General features: G+C 50.2%; 1 protein-coding gene across 9 annotated transcripts in view; it reads left to right on the top strand.

The window, feature by feature from the left end:
- Positions 1–7,909: 7,909 nt before the first annotated feature.
- The window catches only part of LOC137346338 (class I histocompatibility antigen, F10 alpha chain-like), a 40,475-nt gene continuing 26,715 nt past the window's right edge, over positions 7,910–21,669 (top strand). For 8 of the 9 annotated variants that reach the window (XR_010968707.1, XR_010968706.1, XR_010968704.1 and 5 more), the window contains exons 1-2: positions 8,158–8,264; positions 16,401–16,661. Coding sequence is in view for 5 of the 9 variants with exons in the window: in XM_068009843.1 (XP_067865944.1) it covers positions 8,216–8,264; positions 16,401–16,661 (310 nt within the window). In the remaining 4 variants the exon portion in view is untranslated. Of the gene's footprint in view, positions 8,265–16,400; positions 16,662–21,669 lie in introns of all 9 variants that reach the window. The other variant, XM_068009844.1, reaches the window with a different exon arrangement.

Genomic DNA, 21,669 nt, shown 5'->3' with positions numbered 1-21,669 from the left:
GTACTGACCCGCCGACAGTGCAGCTCTCCCTCAGTACCGACCCACCGACAATGCAGCACTCCCTCAGTACTTACCCTCTGACAGTGCAGCCCTCCCTCAGTACTGACCTACCGACAATGCAGCACTCCCTCAGTACTGACCCACCGACAGTGCAGCCCTCCCTCAGTACTGACCTACCGACAATGCAGCATTCCCTCAGTACTGACCCACCGACAGTGCAGCACTCCCTCAGTACTGACCCTCTGACAATGCAGCACTCCCTCAGTACCGACCCACTGACCGTGCAGCTCTCCCTCAGTACTGACCCACCGACAGTGCAGCTCTCCCTCAGTACCGACCCACCGACAATGCAGCTGTCCCTCAGTACTTACCCTCTGACAGTGCAGCCCTCCCTCAGTATTGACCCTCTGACAATGCAGCTCTCTCTCAGTACCGACCCACCGACAGTGCAGCTCTCCCTCAGTACTGACCCACCGACAGTGCAGCTCTCCCTCAGTACCGACCCACCGACAATGCAGCTGTCCCTCAGTACTTACCCTCTGACAGTGCAGCCCTCCCTCAGTACTGACCCTCTGACAATGCAGCACTCCCTCAGTACCTACCCTCTGACATTGCAGCCCATCTCAGTACTGACCCACCGACAGTGCAGCCCTCCCTCAGTACTGACCCACCGACAGTGCAGCACTCCCTCAGTACTGACCCACCGACAGTGCAGCACTCCCTCAGTACTGACCCTCTGACAGTGCAGCTCTCCCTCAGTACCGACCCACCGACAATGCAGCTGTCCCTCAGTACTTACTCTCTGACAGTGCAGCCCTCCCTCAGTATTGACCCTCTGACAATGCAGCTCACCCTCTGTACCGACCCACCGACAGTGCAACTCTCCCTCAGTACTGACCCACCGACAGTGCAGCTCTCCCTCAGTACTGACCCACCGACAGTGCAGCTTTCCCTCAGTACTGACCCACCGACAATGCAGCACTCCCTCAGTACCGACCCACTGACAATGCAGCTCACCCTCAGTACTGACCCGCCGACAGTGCAGCTCTCCCTCAGTACCGACCCACCGACAATGCAGCACTCCCTCAGTACTTACCCTCTGACAGTGCAGCCCTCCCTCAGTACTGACCTACCGACAATGCAGCACTCCCTCAGTACTGACCCACCGACAGTGCAGCCCTCCCTCAGTACTGACCTACCGACAATGCAGCATTCCCTCAGTACTGACCCACCGACAGTGCAGCACTCCCTCAGTACTGACCCTCTGACAATGCAGCACTCCCTCAGTACCGACCCACTGACCGTGCAGCTCTCCCTCAGTACTGACCCACCGACAGTGCAGCTCTCCCTCAGTACCGACCCACCGACAATGCAGCTGTCCCTCAGTACTTACCCTCTGACAGTGCAGCCCTCCCTCAGTATTGACCCTCTGACAATGCAGCTCTCTCTCAGTACCGACCCACCGACAGTGCAGCTCTCCCTCAGTACTGACCCACCGACAGTGCAGCTCTCCCTCAGTACCGACCCACCGACAATGCAGCTGTCCCTCAGTACTTACCCTCTGACAGTGCAGCCCTCCCTCAGTACTGACCCTCTGACAATGCAGCACTCCCTCAGTACCTACCCTCTGACATTGCAGCCCATCTCAGTACTGACCCACCGACAGTGCAGCCCTCCCTCAGTACTGACCCACCGACAGTGCAGCACTCCCTCAGTACTGACCCACCGACAGTGCAGCACTCCCTCAGTACTGACCCTCTGACAGTGCAGCTCTCCCTCAGTACCGACCCACCGACAATGCAGCTGTCCCTCAGTACTTACCCTCTGACAGTGCTGCCCTCCCTCAGTACTTACCCTCTGACAGTGCAGCCCTCCCTCAGTACTTACCCTCTGACAGTGCAGCCCTCCCTCAGTACTTACCCTCTGACAATGCAGCTTTCCCTCAATACTGACCCACCGACAATGCAGCTCTCCCTCAGTACTGACCCACCGACAGTGCAGCTCTCCCTCAGTACTGACCCACCGACAGTGCAGCTCTCCCTCAGTACTGACCCACCGACAGTGCAGCACTCCCTCAGTACTGACCCAACGACACTGCAGCTTTCCCTCAGGACTGACCCACCGACAATGCAGCACTCCCTCAGTACCGACCCACTGACAATGCAGCTCTCCCTCAGTACTGACCCACCGACAGTGCAGCACTCCCTCAGTACTTATCCTCTGACAGTGCAGCCCTCCCTCAGTACTGACCCACCGACAGTGCAGCTCTCCCTCAGTACCGACCCACCGACAATGCAGCACTCCCTCAGTACTTACCCTCTGACAGTGCAGCCCTCCCTCAGTACTGACCCACCGACAATGCAGCACTCCCTCAGTACTGACCCACCGACAGTGCAGCACTCCCTCAGTACTGACCCACCGCAAATGCAGCTGTCCCTCAGTACTTACCCTCTGACAGTGCAGCCCTCCCTCAGTATTGACCCTCTGACAGTGCAGCACTCCCTCAGTACTGACCCTCTGACAATGCAGCCCTCCCTCAGTACCGACCCACCGAAAGTGCAGCTCTCCCTCTGTACTGACCCACCGACAGTGCAGCTCTCCCTCAGTACCGACCCACCGACAATGCAGCTGTCCCTCAGTACTTACCCTCTGACAGTGCAGCCCTCCCTCAGTACTTACCCTCTGACAGTGCAGCCCTCCCTCAGTACTTACCCTCTGACAATGCAGCTTTCCCTCAATACTGACCCACCGACAATGCAGCTCTCCCTCAGTACTGACCCACCGACAGTGCAGCTCTCCCTCAGTACTGACCCACCGACAGTGCAGCTCTCCCTCAGTACTGACCCACCGACAGTGCAGCACTCCCTCAGTACTGACCCAACGACACTGCAGCTTTCCCTCAGGACTGACCCACCGACAATGCAGCACTCCCTCAGTACCGACCCACTGACAATGCAGCTCTCCCTCAGTACTGACCCACCGACAGTGCAGCACTCCCTCAGTACTTATCCTCTGACAGTGCAGCCCTCCCTCAGTACTGACCCACCGACAGTGCAGCTCTCCCTCAGTACCGACCCACCGACAATGCAGCACTCCCACACTACTTACCCTCTGACAGTGCAGCCCTCCCTCAGTACTGACCCACCGACAATGCAGCACTCCCTCAGTACTGACCCACCGACAGTGCAGCACTCCCTCAGTACTGACCCACCGCAAATGCAGCTGTCCCTCAGTACTTACCCTCTGACTGTGCAGCCCTCCCTCAGTATTGACCCTCTGACAGTGCAGCACACCCTCAGTACTGACCCTCTGACAATGCAGCCCTCCCTCAGTACCGACCCACCGACAGTGCAGCTCTCCCTCAGTACTGACCCACCGACAGTGCAGCTCTCCCTCAGTACCGACCCACCGACAATGCAGCTGTCCCTCAGTACTTACCCTCTGACAGTGCAGCCCTCCCTCAGTATTGACCCTCTGACAGTGCAGCACTCCCTCAGTACTGAATCTCTGACAATGCAGCACTCCCTCATTACTGACCCACCGACAGTGCTGCTCTCCCTCAGTACCGACCCACCGACAATGCAGCACTCCCTCAGTACTTACCCTCTGACAGTGCAGCCCTCCCTCAGTACTTACCCTCTGACCGTGCAGCCCTCCCTCAGTACTTACCCTCTGACAATGCAGCTTTCCCTCAGTACTGACCCACCGACTGTGCAGCCCTCCCTCAAAACCTACCCTCTGACAGTGCAGCCCTCCCTCAGTACTTACCCTCTGACAATGCAGCTTTCCCTCAGTGCTGACCCACCGACAATGCAGCTGCCCCTCAGTACTTACCCTCTGACAGCACAGCACTCCCTCAGTACTTACCCTCTGACAGTGCAGCCCTCCCTCAGTACTTACCCTCTGACAATGCAGCCCTCCCTCAGTACTGCCCCTCCGACAGTGCTGTGCTCTCTCCGTACCGACCCTCCGACAGTGCAGCACTCCCTCAGGACTGACCCACCGACAGTGCAGCACTCCCTCAGTACTGCCCCTCCGACAGTGCTGTGCTCTCTCAGTACCGACCCTCCGACTGTGCAGCACTCCCTCCGTACTGACCCTCCGACAGTGCAGCACTCCCTCAGTACTGCACTGAAGCATCAGCCTAGATTTTGTGCTGAATGATTGGGAAATTCTGATTGTGAGGTGAGAGTGCTACCATCGAGGCCCAGCTGACATCACATAAAAAAGAATATTTCCACTGAGAGTGCAGTGGGTTTGACTGAAAAAAGTAGATCAAGGTTGGTATTGATAATGAGGTTCACTCTCCTCAGGTATAGGTAATTCCTTTCGGGTTTGGTGAGGTGACCCTGTTATGTATTCCACTCCTGCTAACTTTCTGCAGTTGTGTTTGTGTTTAACAAACTTGCTGGTGTATTTTGCAATGATCTTATAGGGCTCTGTCTCTGTGCATTGGGAACAGAGAGACCTCAGGTTTCTGAACAGCACAAACCTTGTAAGCATCTGACATTTCAACATTCCTTCCTGACACAACATGTAGATGCAGTTATCCATTATATATTTAACACACATCCCCACCACAGAGAACACATCAGAGCCCAGTTTACCCGCGTTTCCTGTTATAGTCACCAGGATGGGCTCCTGTACCCACAACCATAAACTGTCTACAATTTCTATGTAACATGACTGAGCTTCATATTCTGGGATAACCAGCCTGTTAAAGCCTGAAAGTGAAGCAAGTTTCCCTTTCCTCATTGTCTGGGTTTGACACTGTGAGGTATGTGTGATGGTCAATAATGATCCAGTGTTTATCAATAAATCATGTCTGTGGCCAACCAGAACAACTGGGTAAACCAACCCCATCACATCAGACCCTCACTCCGACTGTGGGAAGACCACTCCCTCCTCACGCCCCTATCACATCAGACTCTCCTTCCGGCTGTGGGGAGAACACCCCACCTCACTCTCCCATCATATTGGACCCTTATACCAGCTGTAGGGACACCACTCCTCCCTCAATCCTCCATCAGCTTGGACACTCACTCCAACTGTGGGGAGACCACTCCCTCCTCCCTAACCGATCACATCGGACACTCACTCTAACTGTGGGGAGACCACTCCCTCCACCCTAACCTATCACATCAGACCCTCACTCCAACTGTGGGGAGACCACTCCCTCCTCCCTAACCGATCACATCGGACACTCATTCCAACTGTGGGGAGACCACTCCCTCCTCCCTAACTCATCACATTGGACCCTCACTCTCAACTGTGGGGAGACCACTCCCTCCTCCCTAACCGATCACATCGGACACTCACTCCAACTGTGGGGAGACCACTCCCTCCACCCTAACCTATCACATCGGACCCTCACTCCAACTGTGGGGAGACCACTCCCTCCTCCCTAACCGATCACATCGGACACTCACTCCAACTGTGGGGAGACCACTCCCTCCTCCCTAACCGATCACATCGGACACTCACTCCAACTGTGGGGAGACCACTCCCTCCACCCGAACTCATCACATTGGACCCTCACTCCAACTGTGGGGAGACCACTCCCTCCTCCCTAACTCATCACATTGGACCTTCACTCTCAACTGTGGGGAGACCACTCCCTCCTCCCTAACCTATCACATCGGACACTCACTCCAACTGTAGGGAGCCCACTCCCTCCTCCCTAACCTATCACATCGGACCCTCACTCCAACTGTGGGGAGCCCACTCCCTCCTCCCTAACCCATCACATTGGACCCTCACTCCAACCGTAGGGAGCCCACTCCCTCCTCCCTAACCCATCACATTGGACCCTCACTCTCAACTGTGGGGAGACCACTCCCTCCTCCCTAACCTATCACATCGGACCCTCACTCTCAACTGTGGGGAGCCCACTCCCTCCTCCCTAACCCATCACATTGGACTCTCACTCTCAACTGTGGGGAGCCCACTCCCTCCTCCCTCAATCCTCCATCAGATTGGACCCTCACTCCAACTGTGGGGAGACCACTCCCTCCTCCCTCAATCCTCCATCAGATTGGACCCTCACTCCAACTGTGGGGAGACCACTCCCTCCTCCCTAACCGATCACATCGGACCCTCACTCCAACTGTGGGGAGACCACTCCCTCCTCCCTAACCCATCACATTGGACCCTCACTCCAACTGTGGGGAGACCACTCCCTCCTCCCTAACCGATCACATCGGACACTCACTCCAACTGTGGGGAGACCACTCCCTCCTCCCTAACCCATCACATTGGACCCTCACTCCAACTGTGGGGAGACCACTCCCTCCTCCCTAACCCATCACATTGGACCCTCACTCCAACTGTGGGGAGACAACTCCCTCCTCCCTAACCCATCACATCGGACCCTCACTCCAACTGTGGGGAGACTACTCCCTCCTCCCTAACCCATCACATCGGACACTCACTCCAACTGTGGGGAGACCACTCCCTTCTTCCTAATCGATCACATCGGACCCTCACTCCAACTGTGGGGAGACCACTCCCTCCTCCCTAACCTATCACATCGGACCCTCACTCTCAACTGTGGGAAGACCAGTCCCTCCTCCCTAACCCATCACATTGGACCCTCACTCTCAACTGTGGGGAGACCACTCCCTCCTCCCTAACCCATCACATCGGACCCTCACTCTCAACTGTGGGGAGACCACTCCCTCCTCCCTAACCCATCACATTGGACCCTCACTCCTGACTATGAGGAGGGCTCTCCTTCTCTATTGGGATTCTCTGTTGGCCATGCCTCCTTCTGTTGATCTTGACTGTAGGGTAATGGGAGGCCCTCAGCTTGCTGCAGCCACTCTCTCAGTAATCTTCTCCATGTTCAGCAGAGTTTCTAATCGCTCAATCTGTTGTCCAAAGCAGTGAATGTGATCACTTTCTCCTCCATCTCCTCCCTCGGGAGCTCGTCCAAAGTGTGGACCCCCTTTCTCTCCCAGATCTCCAATTCCTGTCCACATGACCTGGTTTATCACAGTACGAGTAGTTCAGACTGTGTGTGGCTCGCTTGTGGACTGGCTCAGTCCCAGTCTCTGTCCCTAGTGGGACAAGGCTCGTCCACAGCTGAGACCTGCCTTTTCTGAGTCTCCGCTGCTCATACTCACTCACCTGCTGGATGATCCCAACCTGGTGTCACCTCTTATATAGCTTGTTCCCAGTCCAATCCTTTGTGGACCGACACTCCCACCTTCTCCTTTAGAATGGGAGATAATCAAACAAGGAATAAGGATTTAAATCTGGGGTCTGTCATGGCTGGTGCTCACTTCCCTTCTCCTCCTGTCACCCCTACTCCCAAGATATAAATGTTAAAGATGCTCTAGAATGTTTCAGGGCTCCTTGTCTTACTCCACCCGCCTGTGCTAATAGTTAAGCAGGGTCCATCCCTAAGATAGTCAGTATTGCCCTTGTCAGCAGGAACATCTCAATCAGTTGCATCTTCCAGCCCCTCCTGGACCATTCGCCGTTCCACCACACTTTTACATGTCTACTTTAAACCTGAGCAAACACGAGTTCCTGTTGACACTATTTGTGGTTTCCTGTATCTGGGGTTGACTTGGTCTGTGGTGCAGCCTTTAATGTTGCCTGTGTATCCTTTAGGTTACTTTTACAGCTACCTTCTCCCTTAACCCATTGTTTATCTTACAGTTTCCAATATCCCCTCCACACTGATTTGCCATCCTGCTTATTGACATTGGAGTGTCACTGGTCTTCCTTGGAGGTAGACTCACTCTGCAAACCTTTCCCTTTTTCAATTCACAGCTCCTGGTTTCTAAATCTTTTTCGCCCAGAGACTACTGTAGTTTTATTCTGATTGGACACAAATATGCCAACGAACCAATCAGTATGCAGCAGTCTGAATAACCAACAACATCTTCTGATTTAATGCAATCAGCACTGGGCACAGCTCACAGACCCAGAACACGGGGCAGAGGAATCACACAGTCTGAACTGGACACAGCTCACAGACCCAGAACACGGGGCAGAGAAATCACACAGTCTGAACTGGGCACAGCTCACAGACCCAGAACACGGGGCAGAGGAATCACACAGTCTGAACTGGACACAGCTCACAGACCCAGAACACGGGGCAGAGGAATCACACAGTCTGAACTGGACACAGCTCAGAGCCCGAGACAGTATTTGGGAAAAGGATTCACCACAAACTGTTCATCCCAGACTGTTGAGGGAAGCAACAATGATTGGAGTGATAGAACTGGTCCTCCTGTGTGGAGGAGTCTCTGCAGGTGAGTAATGGGGACTGAGAGGGTCTCAGTGCCAGGCTGGGTACTGGGGCATTAACCCTTGGTCAGTGGGTAATGGGCTCTGAGAGGGTTTCAGTGCTAGACTGGGCACTGGGACTGGAGAATGGAGAGAGACTTTAGGGGGAGTGAGGGACATGGGACTGCAGAATGGAGATAGAGAGAGAGAACGATAGCAACAGCATTTGTATTTGATCATAATTGATTTGTACCTCAACTTCATTTACCATTTCCACATCTGTAATATCACCCTCTCTCAGCTCTTCTGCTGCTGAAACCTCATCCATGTCTTTGTTACTTTCAGACGTCACTATTCTAACACATTCCTGACTTGCCTCTCACATTCTACCCTCTGTAACCTTGCGGTCATCCAAAACCTTGCTGCCCATTTCCTAACTTGCACCAAATCCCATTCACCCATCACCCCTGTGCTCACTGACCTACACTCGCACCCAGTTAAACAAATATCAATTTGAAAATTCTCATCCATATTTTCAAATCCCTCCATGGCCTCGTCCCTTCCAACCTCTGTAACACCCTCCGGTTCCACAACCCTCTGAGATATCTGTACTGCTCTAATTCTGGCCTCTGGAACATCCCTGATTTTAAACGTTCCACCATTGGTACCCTTACCTTTGATTGACAAGGCCTCAGGCTCTGGAATTCCCTCCCTACACCTCTCCACCTCTCCAACTCACTTTCCTCCTTTAAGACACACCTGAAAACCTACCTCTTTAACCAAGCTTTTGATCCGCTGTTCTAATATCTCCTTATGTGGCCCTCTGTCATATTTTGTTTTGTAATGCCCCTGTGAAGCACTTTGGGATATTGTGTAATGTCACAGGCACTATATAAATACAAGTTCTTGTTGTTTCCCAGCTTTGCTCCATTATCCCTTGATACCCTTAGTGAACAAATATCTCTCATTTTGAAAACTCCAATTGATCCCCAGCATCCAGAGCCTTTTGATCGAGCGATTTCCAAATTTCCACTGGCCTTTGTGTGAAGAAGTCTTTCTTGACATCACCCCTGAACGGCATAGCTCCAATGTGAAGACTATATCCCCATATTCGTCATTCCCCCAATCAGGAAGTAGTTTTGCTGTATCTATTCTATCAAATTCTTGTAACATTTTAATCACTTCAATAATTCACCCTTTAATCTTCTAAACGCGAGAGAATATGAGCCAAATCTAAGCAATTTGTCCTGAACCCAATCAATCTGCCCTGTACCCACTCCAAGCCCAATAGATCATTCCAGAGGTGCAGTGTTCAGAACTAAACACAGCTCTCCAGATGTGCTCTAGCCAAAGCTCTGTTCAGCTGGAGCATAAATCCACCCCTATGGATAACAGGGGCTCTGTATTGTGTTGTGTTATGTTGGGGTTTATTTACAGGCCCTCTGTGATGTGTACTGGTTTATTTACAGAGGCTCTGAGTTATGTTGGGTTTTATTTACAGGATGCTCTGTTGTGTTGAGGTTTAGTTACAGGGACCATGTGTTGTGTTGGTGTTTATTTCCAGGGGCTCTGTGTTGTGTTGGGGTTTATTTACAGGGGCTCTGTGTTGTGCTGGGGTTTATTTACAGGGGCTCTGTGTTGTGCTGGGGTTTATTTCCAGGGGCTCTGTGTTGTGTTGGTGTTTATTTATAGGGGCTCTGTGTTGTGCTGGGGTTTATTTACAGGGGCTCTGTGTTGTGTTGGTGTTTATTTACAGGGGCTCTGTGTTGTGTTGTGTTTATTTACAGGGGCTCTGTGTTGTGTTGGTGTTTATTTATAGGGGCTCTGTGTTGTGCTGGGGTTTATTTACAGGGGCTCTGTGTTGTGTTGGTGTTTATTTACAGGGGCTCTGTGTTGTGTTGTGTTTATTTACAGGGGCTCTGTGTTGTGTTGTGTTTATTTACAGGGGCTCTGTGTTGTGTTGGTGTTTATTTACAGGGGCTCTGTGTTGTATTGGTGATAATTTCCAGGGGCTCTGTGTTTTATTGGGGTTTATTTACAGGGGCTCTGTGTTGTGCTGGGGTTTATTTACAGGGGCTCTGTGTTGTGTTGGTGTTTATTTATAGGGGCTCTGTGTTGTGCTGGGGTTTATTTACAGGGGCTCTGTGTTGTGTTGGTGTTTATTTTCAGGGGCTCTGTGTTGTGTTGTGTTTATTTACAGGGGCTCTGTGTTGTGTTGTGTTTATTTACAGGGGCTCTGTGTTGTGTTGGTGTTTATTTATAGGGGCTCTGTGTTGTATTGGTATTAATTTCCAGGGGCTCTGTGTTATGTTGGGGTTTATTTATAGGGGCTCTGTGTTGTGCTGGGGTTTATTTATAAGGGCTCTGTGTTGTGTTGGGGTTTATTTCCAGGGGCTCTGTGTTGTATTGGTGTTAATTTCCAGGGGCTCTGTGTTATGTTGGGGTTTATTTATAGGGGCTCTGTGTTGTGCTGGGGTTTATTTATAAGGGCTCTGTGTTGTGTTGGGGTTTATTTCCAGGGGCTCTGTTTTGTGTTGGTGTTTATTTATAGGGGCTCTGTGTTTTATTGGGGTTTATTTCCAGGGGCTCTGTGTTGTGTTGGTGTTTATTTACAGGGGCTCTGTGTTGCATTGGTGTTAATTTCCAGGGGCTATGTGTTATGTTGGGGTTTATTTATAGGGGCTCTGTGTTGTGTTGGGGTATAATTACAGGGGCTCTGTGTTGTGCTGGGGTTTATTTATAGGGGCTCTGTGTTGTGTTGGGGTTTATTTCCAGGAGCTCTGTTTTGTGTTGGTGTTTATTTATAGGGGCTCTGTGTTTTATTGGGATTTATTTACAGGGGCTCTGTGTTGTGTTGGTGTTTATTTACAGGGGCTCTGTGTTGTATTGATGTTAATTTCCAGGGGCTCTGTGTTATGTTGGGGTTTATTTATAGGGGCTCTGTGTTTTATTGGGGTTTATTTACAGGGGCTCTGTGTTGTGTTGGTGTTTATTTACAGGGGCTCTGTGTTGTGTTGGTGTTTATTTACAGGGGCTCTGTGTTGTGTTGGTGTTTATTTATAGGGGCTCTGTGTTGTATTGATGTTAATTTCCAGGGGCTCTGTGTTGTGTTGTGTTTATTTACAGGGGCTCTGTGTTGTGTTGGTGTTTATTTACAGGGGCTCTGTGTTGTGTTGGTGTTTATTTACAGGGGCTCTGTGTTGTGTTGGTGTTTATTTATAGGGGCTCTGTGTTGTGTTGGTGTTTATTTCCAGGGGCTCTGTGTTGTGTTGGTGTTTATTTACAGGGCCTCTATGTTGTGTTGTGTGGGTGTTTATTTCCAGGGGCTCTGTGTTGTGTTGGGGTTTATTTACAGGGGCTCTGTGTTGTGTTGGTGTTTATTCATATGGGCTCTATTTTGTGTTGCTTGGATGCATCTTTGGGTTCATATACTGTCACTGTGGGTTTTGTGTTTGGGCTTCTTGCCCTGATGTCACTCTCTATATATGTATGGCATTGCTGTTTTAGGCTTTATGCTCTGATATCTGTGGGAGATGGGGTGTCTGTGTGAGCGCGCAGTTGAGGATTTGGGGTTCATCTCCTGATGTCCCTCTGTCGCTCTCTGTGGCCTTGATGTTTTGGGGTTCATGCCCTGATGTCTCTCTCTCTCTCTCTGTGGTGTTGGTGTTTTGGGGTTCATGCCCTGATGTCTCTCTCTCTCTCTCTCTCTCTCTGGGGTTGATGTTTTGGGGTTCATGCCCTGATGTCTCTCTCTCTCTCTCTCTCTCTCTGGGGTTGGTGTTTTGGGGTTCATGCCCTGATGTCTCTCTCTCTCTCTCTCTCTCTCTGTGGTGTTGGTGTTTTGGGGTTCATGCCCTGATGTCTCTCTCTCTCTCTCTCTCTCTCTCTGGGGTTGGTGTTTTGGGGTTCATGCCCTGATCTCTCTCTCTCTCTCTCTCTCTGGGGTTGGTGTTTTGGGGTTCATGCCCTGATGTCTCTCTCTCTCTCTCTCTCTGTGGGGTTGTTGTTTTGGGGTTCATGCCCTGATGTCTCTCTCTCTCTCTCTGGGGTTGGTGTTTTGGGGTTCATGCCCTGATGTCTCTCTCTCTCTCTGTGGGGTTGATGTTTTGGGGTTCATGCCCTGATGTCTCTCTCTCTCTCTGTGGGGTTGTTGTTTTGGGGTTCATGCCCTGATGTCTCTCTCTCTCTCTCTGGGGTTGGTGTTTTGGGGTTCATGCCCTGATGTCTCTCTCTCTCTCTCTGTGGGGTTGATGTTTTGGGGTTCATGCCCTGATCTCTCTCTCTCTCTCTCTCTGTGGGGTTGATGTTTTGGGGTTCATGCCCTGATGTCTTTCTCTCTCTCTCTTTGTGCGTTTGGTGTTTCAGCGTTCATGCCCTGATGTCTTTCTCTCTCTGTGGGGTTGTTGATTTGGGGTTCATGCCCTGATGTCTCTCTCTCTCTCTCTGTGGGGTTGTTGTTTTGGGGTTCATGCCCTGATGTCTCTCTCTCTGTGGGGTTGATGTTTTGGGGTTCATGCCCTGATGTCTCTCTTTCTCTGTGGGGTTGGTGTTTTGGGGTTCATGCCCTGATGTCTCTCTCTCTCTCTCTGTGGGGTTGATGTTTTGGGGTTCATGCCCTGATGTCTCTCTCTCTGTGGGGTTGTTGTTTTGGGGTTCATGCCCTGATGTCTCTCTTTCTCTGTGGGGTTGATGTTTTGGGGTTCATGCCCTGCTGTCTCTCTCTCTCTGTGGGGTTGGTGATTTGGGGTTCATGCCCTGATGTCTCTCTTTCTCTGTGGGGTTGGTATTTTGGGGTTCATGCCCTGATGTCTTTCTCTCTCTCTCTTTGTGGGGTTGGTGTTTTGGGGTTCATGCCCTGATGTGTCTCTCTGTGCGGTTGATGTTTTGGGGTTCATGCCCTGATGTCTTTCTCTCTCTCTCTCTGTGGGGTTGGTGATTTGGGGTTCATGCCCTGATGTCTCTCTTTCTCTGTGGGGTTGGTATTTTGGGGTTCATGCCCTGATGTCTTTCTCTCTCTGTGGGGTTGATGTTTTGGGGTTCATGCCCTGATGCCTCTCTCTCTCTCTCTGTGGGGTTGGTGTTTTAGGGTTCATGCCCTGATGTCTCTCTCTCTTTCTCTCTGTGGGGTTGATGTTTTGGGGTTCATGCCCTGATGTCTCTCTCTCTCTCTCTCACTCTCTGTGGTGTTGATGATTTGGGGTTCATGCCCTGATGTCTCTCTCTGTGAGGTTGGTGTTTTGGGGTTCATGCCCTGATGTCTCTCTCTCTCTCTCTCTGTTGGGTTTGTGTTTTGGGGTTCATGCCCTGATGTCTCTCTCTCTCTCTCTCTCTCTCTCTGGGGTTGGTGTTTTGGGGTTCATGCCCTGATCTCTCTCTCTCTCTCTCTCTCTGGGGTTGGTGTTTTGGGGTTCATGCCCTGATGTCTCTCTCTCTCTCTCTCTCTGTGGGGTTGTTGTTTTGGGGTTCATGCCCTGATGTCTCTCTCTCTCTCTCTGGGGTTGGTGTTTTGGGGTTCATGCCCTGATGTCTCTCTCTCTCTCTGTGGGGTTGATGTTTTGGGGTTCATGCCCTGATGTCTCTCTCTCTCTCTCTGTGGGGTTGTTGTTTTGGGGTTCATGCCCTGATGTCTCTCTCTCTCTCTCTGGGGTTGGTGTTTTGGGGTTCATGCCCTGATGTCTCTCTCTCTCTCTCTGGGGTTGGTGTTTTGGGGTTCATGCCCTGATCTCTCTCTCTCTCTCTCTCTGTGGGGTTGATGTTTTGGGGTTCATGCCCTGATGTCTTTCTCTCTCTCTCTTTGTGCGTTTGGTGTTTCAGCGTTCATGCCCTGATGTCTTTCTCTCTCTGTGGGGTTGTTGATTTGGGGTTCATGCCCTGATGTCTCTCTCTCTCTCTCTGTGGGGTTGTTGTTTTGGGGTTCATGCCCTGATGTCTCTCTCTCTGTGGGGTTGATGTTTTGGGGTTCATGCCCTGATCTCTCTCTCTCTCTCTCTCTGTGGGGTTGATGTTTTGGGGTTCATGCCCTGATGTCTTTCTCTCTCTCTCTTTGTGCGTTTGGTGTTTCAGCGTTCATGCCCTGATGTCTTTCTCTCTCTGTGGGGTTGTTGATTTGGGGTTCATGCCCTGATGTCTCTCTCTCTCTCTCTGTGGGGTTGTTGTTTTGGGGTTCATGCCCTGATGTCTCTCTCTCTGTGGGGTTGATGTTTTGGGGTTCATGCCCTGATGTCTCTCTTTCTCTGTGGGGTTGGTGTTTTGGGGTTCATGCCCTGATGTCTCTCTCTCTCTCTCTGTGGGGTTGATGTTTTGGGGTTCATGCCCTGATGTCTCTCTCTCTGTGGGGTTGTTGTTTTGGGGTTCATGCCCTGATGTCTCTCTTTCTCTGTGGGGTTGATGTTTTGGGGTTCATGCCCTGCTGTCTCTCTCTCTCTGTGGGGTTGGTGATTTGGGGTTCATGCCCTGATGTCTCTCTTTCTCTGTGGGGTTGGTATTTTGGGGTTCATGCCCTGATGTCTTTCTCTCTCTCTCTTTGTGGGGTTGGTGTTTTGGGGTTCATGCCCTGATGTGTCTCTCTGTGCGGTTGATGTTTTGGGGTTCATGCCCTGATGTCTTTCTCTCTCTCTCTCTGTGGGGTTGGTGATTTGGGGTTCATGCCCTGATGTCTCTCTTTCTCTGTGGGGTTGGTATTTTGGGGTTCATGCCCTGATGTCTTTCTCTCTCTGTGGGGTTGATGTTTTGGGGTTCATGCCCTGATGCCTCTCTCTCTCTCTCTGTGGGGTTGGTGTTTTAGGGTTCATGCCCTGATGTCTCTCTCTCTTTCTCTCTGTGGGGTTGATGTTTTGGGGTTCATGCCCTGATGTCTCTCTCTCTCTCTCTCACTCTCTGTGGTGTTGATGATTTGGGGTTCATGCCCTGATGTCTCTCTCTGTGAGGTTGGTGTTTTGGGGTTCATGCCCTGATGTCTCTCTCTCTCTCTCTCTGTTGGGTTTGTGTTTTGGGGTTCATGCCCTGATGTCTCTCTCTCTCTCTCTCTCGCTCTGTGGGGTTGTGTTTTGGGGTTCATGCCCTGATGTCTCTCTCTGTGGTGTTGATGTTTTGAGGTTGATGCCCTGATGTCTCTCTCTCTCTCTCTCTCTCTCTGTGAGGTTGGTGTTTTGGGGTTCATGCCCTGATGTCTCTCTCTCTCTCTCTCTGTTGGGTTTGTGTTTTGGGGTTTATGCCCTGATGTCTCTCTCTTTCTCTCTCTGTTGGGTTTGTGTTTTGGGGTTTATGCCCTGATGTCTCTCTCTGTGGTGTTGATGATTTGAGGTTGATGCCCTGATGTCTCTCTCTCTCTCTCTGTTGGGTTTGTGTTTTGGGGTTCATGCCCTGATGTCTCTCTCTCTGTGGGGCTGTTGATTTGGGGTTCATGCCCTGAGCTCTCTCTCTGTACAGTTGGTGTTTTAGCGTTGATGCCCTGATGTCTTTCTATCTCTGTGGGGTTGATGTTTTGGGGTTCATGCCCTGATGTCTCTCTCTCTCTCTCTCTCTCTGTTGGGTTTGTGTTTTGGGGTTCATGCTCTGATGTCTCACTCGCTCTGTGGGGTTGGTGATTTGGGGTTCATGCCCTGATGTCTCTCTCTCTCTCTCTCTCTCTCTGTTGGGTTTGTGTTTTGGGGTTCATGCTCTGATGTCTCACTCGCTCTGTGGGGTTGGTGTTTTGGGGTTCATGCTCTGATGTCTCTCTCTCTCTCTCTCTCTCTCTGTGGGGTTGATGTTTTGGGGTTCATGCCCTGATGTCTCTCTCTCTCTCTCTCTCTCTCTGTTGGGTTTGTGTTTTGGGGTTCATGCTCTGATGTCTCACTCGCTCTGTGGGGTTGGTGATTTGGGGTTGATGCCCTGATGTCTCTCTCTCTCTCTCTCTCTCTCTGTGGTGTTGATGTTTTCGTGTTCATGCCCTGATGTCTCTCTCTCTTTCTCTCTGTTGGGTTGGTGTTTTGGGGTTCATGCTCTGATGTCTCTCTCTCTCTCTCTCTGTTGGGTTTGTGTTTTGGGGTTCATGCTCTGATGTCTCACTCGCTCTGTGGGGTTGGTGATTTGGAGTTGATGCCCTGATGTCTCTCTCTCTCTCTTTCTCTCTGTTGGGTTGGTGTTTTGGGGTTCATGCCTGATGTCTTTCTGTGTTTCAGGATCTCACTCTCTCCGGTATTTCTACACGGCAATGACCCCGATTCCTGGTCTGCCAGAGTTTGTGGCCGTCGGTTATGTGGACGATGCTACGATTGATTACTACGACAGCAATCTTCAGGAAGTAATCTCTCGGCAGCAGTGGATGGCGGAGAGTCAGGGCCCTGAGTACTGGGAACAGCAGACACAGATCCTGCGGAGTTCGGAGCACATTGGACAGACCAATATTCAGACCGCCTTAAACCGGACCAACCAGACGGGTGGTGAGACCTTGCCCTCCCACAATGCTCTCTATTCCCGCACCACTGTTTCTCTCTACATTTTCCTCATGTCTATTTACTGTCTCATATTCCTAAATTCAAGCCTCACCGTGTCTCTCTATTCCCCACCGTTGTGTCTATTTCCCCCTCCCATATTTGTCTATTCCACCACCCTGTCTCTCTATTCCTCTCTCCGTGTCTCTCTATTCCCCCATCTCTCTCTATTCCCCTCCAAGTCTCTCTTTTCCACCAAGGTGTCTTCCTATTGGACCCCCATCTCTCAATTGCCTCCTCCCCCACATCTCTCTCTACACCACTCTGTGCCTCTCTACTCCACCCCAGTGTCTCTCTATTCCCAACCCCCAACCCCTCCCCCCCCCCCCGCCCCCCAAACCCCATCATGTCTCTCTATTCCCTCCAAGTCTCACTGTTCCACTACGGTGTCTTTCTATTAGACCCCAGTCTCTCAACTGCCTCCCCCACAATGTTTCTCTATACACCCATCCGTCTCTCTCTCTCTCTATGCCCCCCGTGTCTCTGTATTTCACCCCTTTGCTGCTCTATTTTCACCCCAGTAACTCTCTATATCCCCTCCCATGTCTCTCTATTCCTCCATCTGTCTTTATTCTACCCCCATGTCTCTCTATTCCTCCCTCCCGTATCTCTCTATTCCCCCCACATATCTATTTGACACTCCATGCCTTCATAGTGAGAGGATTCGAGTACAGAAGCAGGGATGTCTTGTTGCAATTATACAGGGCCTTGGTGAGGCCACACCTGAAATATTGTGAGCAGTTTTGGTCTCCTTATCTGAGGAAGGATGTTCTTGCTATAGAGGGAGTGCAGCAAAGGTTTAACAGACTGATTCCTGGGATGGCGGGACTGAGGTATGAGGAAAGATTAAGTCGCTAAGGATTATATTCGCTGGAGTTCAGAAGAGTGAGGGAGAATCTCATAGAAACCTATAAAATTCTAACAGGGCTTGAACCTTTCAGGACTGAGATGTGGAGAACTTTCTTTACCCAGAGAATGGTGAGCCTGTGGAATTCACTACCACAGAAAGCAGTTGAGGCCAAAACATAGTATGTTTTCAAGAAGGAGTTAGATATAGCTCTTGGGTCTAAAGGGATCAAAGGGTATGGGGCGAAAGCGGGACCAGGTTACTGAGTTGGATTTAGATTTAGATTTAGAGATACAGCACTGAAACAGGCCCTTCGGCCCACCGAGTCTGTGCCGACCATTAACCACCCATTTATACTAATCCTATACATATTTCTACTACATCCCCCACCTGTCTCTATATTTCCCTACCACCTACCTATACTAGGGGCAATTTATAATGGCCAATTTACCTATCAACCTGCAAGTCTATTGGCTGTGGGAGGAAACCGGAGCACCCGGAGAAAACCCACGCAGACACAGGGAGAACTTGCAAACTTCACACAGGCAGTACCCAGAATTGAACCCAGGTCGCTGGAGCTGTGAGGCTGCGGTGCTAACCACAGCGATCAGCTATGATCATAATGAATGGTGGAGCAGGCTCGAAGGGCCGAATGTCCTACTCCTGCTCCAATTTTCTATGTTTCTATGTATGTTTCTATTCCCCCAACTCCCCTGGTTTTTCTCAACTCCCGTGTCACTATCCCACCACGCACACCCCCCCCCCCCCCACCGTCTCTCTCTGAACCCTCCCCATGTCCCTCTTTTCCCCTCCTGTGTCTCTCTTTTCCCCTCCTGTGTCTCTCTATCTATTCCCCTCCTGTGTCTCTCTATCTTTTCCCCTCCTATGTCTCTCGATCTATTCCGCTCCTGTGTCTCACTATTCCCCTCCATATCTATTTCCCATCCCATTTCTAACTGTTCCCCCACCCTCCCTAGTTTTTCTCTTCTTCCCACACCCTGTTTCTCTCTCTCTCTCTCTCTTCACTCCTCATGCCTTTCTGTTCCCCTGGGGAGAATTTTACAGACCCCCTGACATCAGGGGTTGTGGTGTGGGGAGTCCGGAAAATGCCTGAGGGACAGGCTCACCACAGACCATGATGCCGGGAAGGCCCGGCCCGATATTGCCGGCGGTGACGAGGCCTCATGGCGGCACTCCCACCGCTTGGCGTCGGGAGCCCAATTTAAATACATAAATTAATTTAAATAAACAAAGAAATTCCCTTTACACTCCCGCCGTCTGTCCTGGTGTGATATTTGTGTCAGTGGCCGGCAATCCCACACCTTCGGATCCCCGTCCAGGGATTAAAGGCGGAACACTGGTGGAGAGGGCGGAGCAGGTGTGTTTCTCTGTGTGGAGAGGAGGGAGTTGGGTCACAGTTATCTCATTGGTGCAGGGGATGGGGGGGAAGGGGTGAAGTGTAAAGTTGATGCACATTGTGGGGGGAAGGTCAGGTGCGCAAGGTAACTGTTTTGTAGGGGGAGAGGGCTGGTAATTTAATCGATGGTTATTGGGGGGGGTTGGTGGGAGAGGGGCAAGATCAATTTATTTAATTTTAAAAAATCAATCGCTCTTTAAATATTTAAATTGAAATCTAGGGTTGGAAGCCCTTTAAAAATGGCCTCAGCGCCTGCACAAAGGTAGCTGACGCTGTTGCCGGGGACGGTCAGCCGCCCTCTCCATGTCATCGTGGTGGGCGGTCCGAATCGGCTATTTAAATGAGCCGCCGCACTTAATATCGCGGGGGCTGTGCAATGTGCAGCCCGCCCTGCTTTCGCCCACCGCCGATTATGGTGACAGGACTATAAATTTCAGCCCCCTGTGTCTCTCTACTCCCCCAACTCGTCTCTCTCTGTTCCCCTACCCCTGCTGTGTCTCAAAAGAACTTAAGAAATAGGAGCAGGAATAGACTATTGAGCCTTTTCCAACATTTAAAAGATCATGGCTGATCTTCTATCTCAATTCCACCTTCCTGCACCGTCCTCCCCTCCCTTCATTCCCTTTGCACCCAAAAATCTATCAACCTTTGTCTTGAATCTACTCAATGAGTGAGCATCCACAGTTCTTTAGGGTGGAGAATTCCAAAGATTCACAACCTTCTGCATGAAGACATTTTTTTTTCAACTCAATCTACAATGACCAACTCCTTATTCTGAGACTGTGACCCCGTATTCTAGATTCCCCGAACAGGGGAATCAACCTCTCAGTGTCTACTCTGTCAAGCCCCTTCAGAATCTTGTATATTCCAATTAGATCACTTCCCATTCTTCTAAATTCCAGGGAATATAGGTCTACCATACTCAATTTCTTCTTATAGGCCAATTAACTGGAATCAGTCTAGAGAACCTTTGTTATACTCCATCTCGGGCAAGTACGTTCTTTCCTTAAACTGCACACAATATTCCAGGTGTGACCTCAACAATACCCTGTGTAATTGTAGTTATCATATCGAAGGTAGAAAAAGTAACCTCACTATTTAAGAAAGGAGGGAGAGAGAAAATAGGTAACTACAGACATGTTAGCCCGACATTAGTAGGGGAAATGCTAGAATCTATTATAAAGGATGTGATAACTGGTCACTTAGAAAATAATGGTTGGATTGGGCAGAGTCACCATGGATTTATGAAAGGAAAATTATGTTTGACAAACCTGTTGGAATATTTTGAGGATGTAATTAGCAGGATAGATGAGGCGGAACCGGAGGATGTGGTGTATTTGGATTGTCAGAAGGCATTCGATAAGGTCCCACACAAGAGTAAGTAAGCAAAATTAGAGCACATGGGATTGGGGGTAATATACTGGCATGGACTGAGAATTGGTTAATGACCAGAAAACATGGAGTAGGAATAAATGGGCCATTTTCAGGTTGGCAGGCTGTGACTAGTGGTGTATGGCAGGAATCAGTGCTTGGATCCCAGCTATTCACAATCTATATCAATGATTTGGATATAGGGACCAAATGTAATATTTCCAATTATGCTGATGACACAAAACTAGGAGGCAATGTGAGTTGTGAGGAGCATACAAAGAGGCTTCAAGGGGATTTAGATAGGCTAAGTGAATGGACAAGAACATGACAGGTGGAATATAATGTGGATCCACTTTGGTTGGAAAAACAGAAATGCAGAGTATTTCTTAAATGGTGAGAGAATGGGAAGTGTTGATGTCCAAAGGGACCTGGGTCTCCTTGTTCATCAGTCACTAAAAAGTAACATGCAGGTGTTTAAAAAAAAACGCCACAGTATACAAGGCGATGGGCCAAGTGCTGGAAAATGGGATTAGAATAGTTAGGTGCTTGATGGCCAGTACGAACACGATGGGCCAAAGGGCCTATTTCTGTGCTGTATAACTCTATGACTATCGGTGCAGCAAGCAATTAGGAAGGCAAGTGGTATGTTGGCTTATATTGCAAGAGGATTTGAGTACAGGAGTAAAGATGTCTTGCTGCAATTTTATAGAGCCTTGGTGAGACCGTACCTGGAGTGTCGAGTATAGTTTTGGTCTCCTTGCCTCTGGAAGGATATACTTGCCATCGAGGGAGTGCAACAAAGGTTCACTAAACTGATTCCTGGGATGGTGGGATTGTCCTATGAGGAGAGATTGAGGAGACTGGGCCTCGATGCACTAGAGTTTGGAAGAATGATCTCTGAAGCATACAAAATTCTTCGAAGTCTCGACAAGGTTGATGCAGGATGGAGGTTTCCCCTGGCTGGGGAGTCTCGAACCAGCGGCCACAGTCTCAGATTAAGGATTAGGCCATTTAGGACTGAGATGAGGATGAATTTCTTCACTCAGAGGGTAGTAAATCTTAGGAATTCTCTAACCCAGCGGGCTGTGGAGGCTCAGTCATTGAGTGTGTTCAAGAGAGAGATTGATAGTTCTCTGGATATTGAAGATATCAATGAGTATGGGGATAGTGCAGGAGGATGCCCTTAGGGTAGAAAATCAGCCATGATCTAGTTAAATGGTGGAGTAGGCTCAAGGGGCTGAATGGCCTACTCTTGCTCCAATTTCCTATGTTCTCTAATCTGATTGATTTAATTTAATTAAATCAGCTCATACACCAGGAGG

The sequence above is a fragment of the Heterodontus francisci genome, chromosome 29, assembly GCF_036365525.1.
Source record: "Heterodontus francisci isolate sHetFra1 chromosome 29, sHetFra1.hap1, whole genome shotgun sequence".
Classification (NCBI taxonomy): Eukaryota; Metazoa; Chordata; class Chondrichthyes; order Heterodontiformes; family Heterodontidae; genus Heterodontus; species Heterodontus francisci.
The sequence above is the reverse complement of the archived record's forward strand: the minus strand, read 5'-3'. Positions and strand labels throughout refer to the sequence as shown.